This window comes from Nannospalax galili, unplaced genomic scaffold (genome assembly GCF_000622305.1).
Source record: "Nannospalax galili isolate Female #2095 unplaced genomic scaffold, S.galili_v1.0 scaffold136, whole genome shotgun sequence".
NCBI lineage: Eukaryota > Metazoa > Chordata > Mammalia > Rodentia > Spalacidae > Nannospalax > Nannospalax galili.
Genome location: NW_008340872.1, coordinates 8222049 through 8231395, shown reverse-complemented (window position 1 = coordinate 8231395; position 9347 = coordinate 8222049). Strand labels below are relative to the sequence as shown.

Sequence of the window (9347 nt, the reverse complement as noted above, 5' to 3'; positions counted from 1 at the left end):
TCTCAAAAAACCCCCCCCCCCCCCGCAAAAAACAACAAAAAAAAAAACAACTGCTAATACTGACCCTTGTAAGAACTTTGAAAGTATTAACACCATCATCTACTGCCCGCTCTATATCATCCATCAGATTGTCTGTAGAGCCTCGAAGCACTATAGTAGAAATGGCACCGTCGTCTTTTTCTGCCAATAAATGTATTTGTGGATTAAATAAAAGAAAACACACCCCAGAACTATATAAAGTACATCTTACCATTAGCACATACCATGCTTAAAAACTATCACTTGTGTGTCTCCAACTTCTGAGAGGTAAACACTGTCACAATGTCCCATTTCTTCGAGGACAGGAGGAGTCTATAAGAAAGTAACTGTTACAGTATAAGTTCAAATATAGTCACTTTTATGTTTTATATTTTCCAAAATACATACCAATCGAGGAAGAGCTGTAGCACCAACTGTTTTACACAGTCTTCTGAGATCCCACTTTGAATTCAGCCTTCAGAAAAAAAAGAAAAGACCTTAATAGAAATGTTGATTCCATTATACAGCATATAAAATGCAGAAATTAAATAACAAACTAAGGTGGGCATGGTGGCCTAGTCCTTTAATCCCAGCACTAGGGAGGCAGAGGCAGGTGTTCTCTGAGTTCTAGGCCAGTCAGGGCTACACAGAACTTGTCCAAACAAAACAAAATCCCTAAACACCACCAGTGAGTAATATTCTTCTGACCCTATTCAAGCTGAAGAGCACATCTGCATTGCACTGGATAAGGAGGCCAAGAAGCTGGTTCTTGACCTGTGCATGTACCAACTAGCAGGCAATGCCTTGTTTGCAGTGTTTGTGCCATTATTACAGAAGTGATAGGTGCAATCATATCAGGATGTCAGGCTCTTCCCTCTTAACACTGTTCCTTTTGCCAGGATGCTTGACTCCCTTACCCTGTTCAAATAGCACCCACACCTTGGTTCTTTACCTCTCCGAGTATAAACAAGATTTCTCAGAGGCACGTCTTATCTCTCTAGGCTACATCCTTTTGCTACATGACCTAAGACCTTCATGTTCCCTTTATTAATTTGTTGTATTTGCTTAGGGTTCCATTCTAAAAACAATGTATAGTACCAGTTACCGAATATAGCTCTCTTACCTCACCAACATGATATTGTATTTGTTTGCATAATGAAGAGCCATGTCTGCTACTTTGCCACCTGTTACTATGACATTTGCACCAGTGCCAGCAATAGCTTTGACTTGTGCATCCATGAGATTTTCTTCTCCCTTACTAAAATTCATCAGTTCTTCAGCAGTCTTTATCAGCACCGTTCCCTGACAAAACAAGCAAGCAATCACTCCCCTTAAAACCATTTCACTATTTTGATGTTGAAAGTTGTAAGACACTGTTTTACTCAATTTATACATTTGGGAGAAAAGGTGCACATTAAGATGCTTATTAAGCAGAAAACAAAGTATGTAAGACGTTAATACCCTCACCTTGTTCCTACATCCCTTGACCTCTCCCAAAATGCATTTGCAACTCTGATAGAATATTGAAAAAATACTGTTCCTTTAGACATACCAGGCAGCTATCCTGATATTTGCCTTTCCCCATCTCAGATATCAAATAGTGTCACCAAAACAACTTATTCTCACTTTCCCTAAAATGTGGACTAAGCAGCCATTCCTTTCCCCTCAATCCTGCAAAATCAAAGAATCAGAATATGTCAAGAATGTTTGGCTATGACTGAATTTAAAACCTTTTAAAGACAAACATCATTTTCAAAAAAGGTGCAACAAGATGTCAATACTTGTATTTTCATGAAGAACACACTAAGTGCTCTTATTATTAAAGATGCTGAAATTTAAGACTATATGTTAGAATACAAACAATACTGCCACCAAGCAATGTTTCAATCTAGTAGCTGAAGTACATATGAATGGTCTGAAAAAATATCTACAATTGTACAGTTTTCAGTAATTATGAAGTACTCATTGGCTTATGAGCAAAAAGTAACTCAAATGATTATTGTTAAGCTTCCAAGTCCACGTACCTTAGTTTCTGTAATCATGCCATCAAATGGACAAGAATACACTGCTATCTTTGCATCTTTGACAGATGTCACATCACCTTCGGTTTCCTTCTTAAAGACCATGCCATGCAATACTGAAGATGAATGGATACCAGAGCCCTAAGGAGTTTAAACACCGACACTATCATTAGGACTAAATTCTAATCTAAAGTAATATACCAAGGCAAAGACTTAGGTATACAGGAACAGATGGCAGGCATAAAACATTATTCTCAAGGTAGGAAAGAGCCACTTTAAGGAAGGCCCTTCAGTGTCCTAAGAACACCAAAGGTAGAGAAATGAGCCACTTACCAAGTACTTGGTACCAATACACTAGGCACAACTGTCAGTACTAGAGATAGCATAGAAAATAAAGCCAAGATTCTGCTGTCAAAAACTTGCAATATAATGGGGAAGGCAGGCAGTAAGTATATGGGGATAGAAAATACTCAGACCATTTGTACAAATGGATCTAGAATCCAACTACACTAATAATATCTCAATGTGGAAAAGCAGTCCAATGTATGTGCTATTTATATAAATCACATAAAAATGTTACCAAAACCATGCTTCAGTATATTTCAGTATTAACGCTGCAATATAAAGCTTACTATAGAGAATAGGACAACTGTCCCATTTAGAGCTGGTTACTAAATGTTAGGAGTCAGCATCTATGAAAAATGGAAGTCAATTAGTATTTATTTTTATCCTAATCTGTACGAAATCAGGGGAAAATGATTTCACAATAATGTCAATATACCTTTAATCTGATAGGCAGTAGTATTATAATTTATTAATACCAAAATGTTGACCTACGTGGACAATGGTAGTGCATTTTTGAAACTTACCAGAATCTTACATACTCTGATGTTATCAACATTGAAATTGCCGGAATCAGGAAAAATAGATACTGTCAAGAAAATTAAACTTATCAAAATGTACTTTGAGACAGCAAAGAAAATATATTATATTTTATATCTTTTCATTGACTGATATTTACTTACCACATGCCTGAGCAATAAGCTTGGCCAGAAATGCTTCATTACCATACTGCTTACTCATTATGGAGGTACGAAGCAGCGATGACACCTCATCCACATCTCGAAGGTTTTTTGCAGAACAGCATACCAAATCAGGAAGAATCTCATGGGCTTTTTTGCAGGCTATTTCATAACCTTCTATTACCTAAAATGTAAGGAAAATTTCTTTAAAAGACATAATAAGGACATGACTTATTCTGGTACCCCAATAAATAGGGGTTATTTCAACATAAAATGACAAAGGTACACTTTCTCAGAATAAGACAATGGCAGGGCCCCCTAGCTTGTGAGTATAGGCTTTGGCAATAACAAATTTGAGTATCAATTCTACTACATACTAGTTATAGTATCTTGAGCAAAAATTTTCTATTTCGAATCTCCCTTTGTTCATCTGAAATAGAATGAGTTTAAAAAGCCTTATCAGTAGGATCTTCTGAGGACAAAATAGTTCCATATGTGAAACATATGCGGTCCCTAAAACTGTAGGCTACTCAAGTGTCAGCTATCACTTTGCTGCCGGATTTTAAGTTTATTTAAAAATTAGTTACTCATTTGTATTTGTATATGGGTGTGCGTGTATGTATGCGTGCATAAGCATGGTCTGTAAGTGGTGAATGCTGACCTGTGTATCCAGGTATGTATGTACATGACCATGCATGAAGGCCAGAGGAGGCGCCCCGCTCTATCATTCTCTGCCTTATTTCCCTGAGATAGGATCTCTTGATCCTGAGCTAGACTGGTGGCCAGGAAGCCCCAGTGATCTGTCTTCATGCCTCCCGCCCCACAGCACAGGGTTACAGGTACACACAACCACCATACAGGTTCTGGAGATCCAAACTCAGGTCCTCCTGTTTGCACAGCACTGCTCTTACCCACTGAGCCATCTTCCAGTTCCAGACTTAAGTTTTAAACAAGCAAAGTACATGCAATTACAGAGGATTAAAGTATAAGATAAACACTTGCCTCTGATACTGACAAGCCAATCCTGAGAAGTTCTTCAGCTAGTTCTAGAAGAGCTCCAGCAAATACCAGAACGAAATTTGTGCCATCTCCAACCTCCTGCTCTTGCATATGAGAGGCCATCACAATCATTTTTGCAGCAGGATGCTGCACCTGATATAAAAGGAATACCAAGAGAAAACATTCTTTTGCTTAGAGCAACAAAGTCAAGTCATTCATTACCATTTCTTAACATTCCCTGTGAGGTAGGTAAACTCCACCTATTTACTGGCTTCAAGTCCACTGAAAGCTTAGCACAAATACATCAATACAAAAGAAAATTTCAAAACACACCTTCTCTGTTACCCACCTTTTACACACAGCTCCATAAGGCTTAGCACATACCCAAATCATTTCCAACCACTCAACTTAGATACTAAAAAAAAGTCTTTATAGCCAGGCATGGTGGCTCAGACCTTGAATCCCAGCACTTGGGAGGCAGAGACAGATCTGTGAGTTTGAGGCCAGCCTGGTCTACATAGCAAATTCCAGGTCAGCTGGGGCTACAGGGAGGTCCTATTTCAAAAGACAAGCCCCAGTGATCTGTCTTCATGCCTCCCGCCCCACAGCACAGGGTTACAGGTACACACAACCACCATACAGGTTCTGGAGATCCAAACTCAGGTCCTCCTGTTTGCACAGCACTGCTCTTACCCACTGAGCCATCTTCCAGTTCCAGACTTAAGTTTTAAACAAGCAAAGTACATGCAATTACAGAGGATTAAAGTATAAGATAAACACTTGCCTCTGATACTGACAAGCCAATCCTGAGAAGTTCTTCAGCTAGTTCTAGAAGAGCTCCAGCAAATACCAGAACGAAATTTGTGCCATCTCCAACCTCCTGCTCTTGCATATGAGAGGCCATCACAATCATTTTTGCAGCAGGATGCTGCACCTGATATAAAAGGAATACCAAGAGAAAACATTCTTTTGCTTAGAGCAACAAAGTCAAGTCATTCATTACCATTTCTTAACATTCCCTGTGAGGTAGGTAAACTCCACCTGATCAGTTACACCTATTTACTGGCTTCAAGTCCACTGAAAGCTTAGCACAAATACATCAATACAAAAGAAAATTTCAAAACACACCTTCTCTGTTACCCACCTTTTACACACAGCTCCATAAGGCTTAGCACATACCCAAATCATTTCCAACCACTCAACTTAGATACTAAAAAAAAGTCTTTATAGCCAGGCATGGTGGCTCAGACCTTGAATCCCAGCACTTGGGAGGCAGAGACAGATCTGTGAGTTTGAGGCCAGCCTGGTCTACATAGCAAATTCCAGGTCAGCTGGGGCTACAGGGAGGTCCTATTTCAAAAGACCAAAAAAAAAAAAGTTTTTATAAGAACTAAAATAAGTCAGGCGATGTGGCTCATGCCTTTAATTCCACCAAAGACTGAAGGATCTTTGTGAGAAATGAGGACCAGTTTGGTCTACATAGATTTGTTCCAGGCCAGTTGGGGCTTCAGGGAGACCCCCATCTCAAAAAATAAAAGACACCCTCAACTCAGTTAAGTGTCTCAGTATTATTAACTTTCTACATGTTCTTGTAGAAGTTATCACTTGTGGGTTAAAAAAAAAAAAAATGAGAATGCATAATTTCCCAGACTAGCCTCAAACTCCCTATGTAGTTACTAAGGATGATCATCAACTTCTGATCCTTTTGCCTCCATCTCCAAAGTGCTGGCATTACCAGGGTTCACCACCACACTCAGTTGATGCAGTGTTTGGGAACTGAACCCAAGGCATTGCACATACTAGGCAAGTACTCTTCTAACTGAACTGGATCATCAGGTCTGAAAGTAAATTTTTTGTTTGAGACAGGCTCTCCCTCTAGGCCCCAGGAGTTTCAGGCCAGCTGGGGTACAGGGAGACCTGGTCTTAAAAAGATGAAAAAACAAATCAAATCAAGCACCAGTATTTACCAGCTGTTTTCATATTATAGGAAAATTCATATTAGTGTCACTCTATAGAATAACCAATTCCATTTATTACCAGCAAATACATTTTATGAATAGTCAAAATGATAAATTCTAAAAAGGCTCTTTATAAATCTGCATAATAAATTCACAAGGAAGAGCAAAATAGCTCTTTGATACCTAATTTGAAATAAGATTTAACCTATGTTAAAACAGTGTTTCTTGATGGCTTTGGAAAAAAAAAACAAAACTTACTTCTAGCTCTCTTAAAATAGTTGCTGCATCATTTGTCACGAACAACTTCTCTACATGATTGATAACCATTTTATTCATGCCTCAAAAATAGAAAAAGAATTTATTATTATTCACCTATTTCCCCAAATAACCCAGGAAAATCTAGTCAGGTATAAACTTGTACTTATTTCTTAAAATAATGCTGTAAATACTCTACACACTACCTGATCTATCTCCCAGCCCCATGAGCTTTCTGACTGAACATCCCTAATGCTTTCCTTTTCACCTCCTGTAATAGATATCTACTTGGGACATAAAATAATATCGAATCTAATATTTCTATGTTATTTGCAACATACTTAGCATACAGCAAGTGCTCGTAATGAGAAATTAACATATAAAATAATGTACTTAAAAATATTCAGTTTTATGTTTATTCCCTAAGTTTGTACTTGAATTCAACTGGTGGCTGAAGATAAGAGGATAAAAGAAAGTTTTCCCTTAAAATGTTAGTTTTAAAAAACTTCTCAGGGTCTAGAGCGATGGTTCAGCGGTTAAGTGCACTGGCCCCTCTTGCAGAGGGGTTTGGTTTCCAGCACCCACATGGTGGCTAACAACTGTCAGTGACTCCAGTTCCACGGGACTGTATGACAGGAGTGCACTTACATACTCACAGGCAAAACAGTCATACACATAAAATTAAAATAATAAATAAAAATAAACTCATATTTTTGCTATAATGAACACTGGGTTATGTGAACAGTGCCAACACTATCATCTTTCTATCTCAAGATAGAGTACATCTTTAATTTTTCTAGAGAGATGAACTGCTGGTTAAAAGTTAGAAACACACTGGTACCACTGAACTATGAAATAATCTGCAGAAGTACACTGTAAATCTAATACCCGCAGAACATGTCTGAAAGGACAGCTAACACAAAATCATGTTACCAGACTTTTTTAAAGCTTGATTTTGGCCATTACCATTTGGTCCATACGCCGTTCGAGTGGTTTGGGCAAGCTCCTTGCAAGCTTGTATGTTTCTATACACAGCTTCTTCTAATCCTGAAAAATGCTGCAAAACAAAACTGCTTAAATAGGAAAATGAAATAATTTCTTAACACAAGACCCTCTCTGCTTTTTATGCTTCTCAAAGACAGGAACACTTACAGATTTATTCAGAACACGAAGCCTAAAATCTGACTCGCTTACGGTTGTCTTAGGTTTCCAACTAACTCACAGGATCCTGGGTATTTTTCTTCCATTTGTAAAATAATGGGGTACTTAACAGTACCTACTTACAGATTCCTTCCTTCCACTCTCTCCTTCCCCATCCAGGGACCCAGACCAGAGGACTCTTACTAGAAAACCAATCTAAGCTACGTGACAGGGCCTTGTCAGTATTGGCTTTTTATCATTTGAAATGTCCCCTAGAGGACTATAAACCCTGAGAGGTGGGCCTTAAAAATTGCCTTCACTGCACTTCCCTCAAGACCTATTTCCTGAAGCATCTCAGTGACAACTACTACCATCCAAACGACAAATACTCGGACACATCACTTTCTAAACACAAGTGACATGGGGAAAAGACGTAGATTGGAAGCTATGACTGGCCTTTCTTGGAGGTGGGGGGACTATATCAGTAACCGTTTTCCAGAACTCACCAACTTACATAAAACTCTGACATTTATGTAGGATGCTCAAGTTATCTCCAGAGTGCATCCTATAAACAAGAGTCCTCTATTTCCCTAACATTTTAAATTCAATGCAATAATCTATTTCCTCACGCTCAGGAAATCTGGGAGACAAGAACCGTCACTTGGCAGCTTGAACATCCCCAATCCAACTGCTCCGTATGCAGAGCAAATATCCTTAAAGATTCATACTTGGCAAATTATTGTCACGAGGCCAAACTAGTTTGATTTGGTCCAGGGTGCTGCTTCTCCCGTGGTCTTTTACGAAGCTCGATACTGAATACCCAAAGATTAGGAATCTTTTCCCCCAACCTGCTCCGCACATCCTAAGTCAAACAAGGTCCCAGGTGGGCCAGCATCCACAGCCAGGCCCGGCCAACGGGCCGGGGGCCCTGCTGCCCGGTCTCTTCCCAGCCCAGCCCTCGGACGCCGGCAGCGATCACCGTCGTGCCCCGCACACCAGTGAGGACGGGAGGAGTCCCGGGAGTACTCCGGGAGGACGCCCGGGGAGCACTATGGTCCACCGCTCTCGGCCACGGCGCGAGAAACCAAGCCGCAGCCCCGGCCTCTCGGTTCAACCCCGAAACAACTCAATTGCCCGGGGTTCGGCGCGGCCTCGCAGCACCCCTCCCTTTCTGGAAGCTTCTCTCCCCCGGGCCCTGTGCCGTGGCACGCACGGCCGTAAGCGCCGTCTCCGGCTTCACCCTCTGGACCCCTTACTTTTGCTCCATCTTTGAGCATCTGGGCAAACCCCGGGGCCTTGGGAACGTGAAGCGCCATGGTCGGATACGAAAAGCCGCTCACGCGCTCGCTCGTAAGGCCCGGAGGAAGCAAGGCGCACGCAAAGCCTGCTGGGAACACGGCAGCAGCGCCTCACGCTCCTCAACTTCCGGTCGTTCCACCCCTACTCCGACCAGGTCTACTGAAGTATCGCGAGAACAAGAGTGGCGAGACCAAGAGCTGCTCTTGCAGTCAGAGCCAACCTGTCAATCCCGAGCTGGTCGAACGGCAGGCAGGAGGACCGCCGAGCCGGGGCAGGCGATCTGTTTTCCGGAGCCCCAGGCTGTGGCGGCTTGCTTTCGGCTGTTTTTGCTGACCAAGCTCAGAGGTCTGCACGTCTGGTTTGTGACATTTCTCAGCCCGACACTCCACTTTGTAACCTTCATTTGTAGTAAATATTGCAGACCCAGCCACCTGCGCCGCGGCAGGTGAGCCTGTTGAAGAAGTGCACCTACCCTCATCCCTGCAATCCATTCGTGGGCATCTTGTGTGTGTTGGGCACAATAGGAAACCCTGAAGTCTTGAGGGTGCTGATTAAAGTATTAACACGGTTCATGTTGAGTGCCCATAGGTGCCAGATCCTGTGTGGTGTGCTTCAGTGTAGTTATTTTTGCTGCT

General features: G+C 41.3%; 1 protein-coding gene across 3 annotated transcripts in view; it reads right to left on the bottom strand.

The window, feature by feature from the left end:
• The window catches only part of Cct8 (chaperonin containing TCP1 subunit 8), a 13535-nt gene extending 4708 nt beyond the window's left edge, over positions 1 to 8827 (bottom strand). Inside the window, exons 1-11 of one of the 3 annotated variants that reach the window (XM_008836025.3) lie at positions 8670 to 8827; positions 7240 to 7330; positions 6277 to 6356; positions 4845 to 4994; positions 3065 to 3245; positions 2909 to 2970; positions 2043 to 2180; positions 1142 to 1320; positions 427 to 493; positions 264 to 351; positions 65 to 180 (exon numbers count right to left, since the gene is read on the bottom strand). In XM_008836025.3, the coding sequence (XP_008834247.1) occupies positions 65 to 180; positions 264 to 351; positions 427 to 493; positions 1142 to 1320; positions 2043 to 2180; positions 2909 to 2970; positions 3065 to 3245; positions 4845 to 4994; positions 6277 to 6356; positions 7240 to 7330; positions 8670 to 8729 (1212 nt within the window). In that variant the 5' untranslated portion in view covers positions 8730 to 8827. Of the gene's footprint in view, positions 1 to 64; positions 181 to 263; positions 352 to 426; positions 494 to 1141; positions 1321 to 2042; positions 2181 to 2908; positions 2971 to 3064; positions 3246 to 4063; positions 4231 to 4844; positions 4995 to 6276; positions 6357 to 7239; positions 7344 to 8669 lie in introns of those variants that run through there. The other 2 variants (XM_029564905.1, XM_008836028.2) reach the window with 2 other exon arrangements.
• Positions 8828 to 9347: the final 520 nt, after the last annotated feature.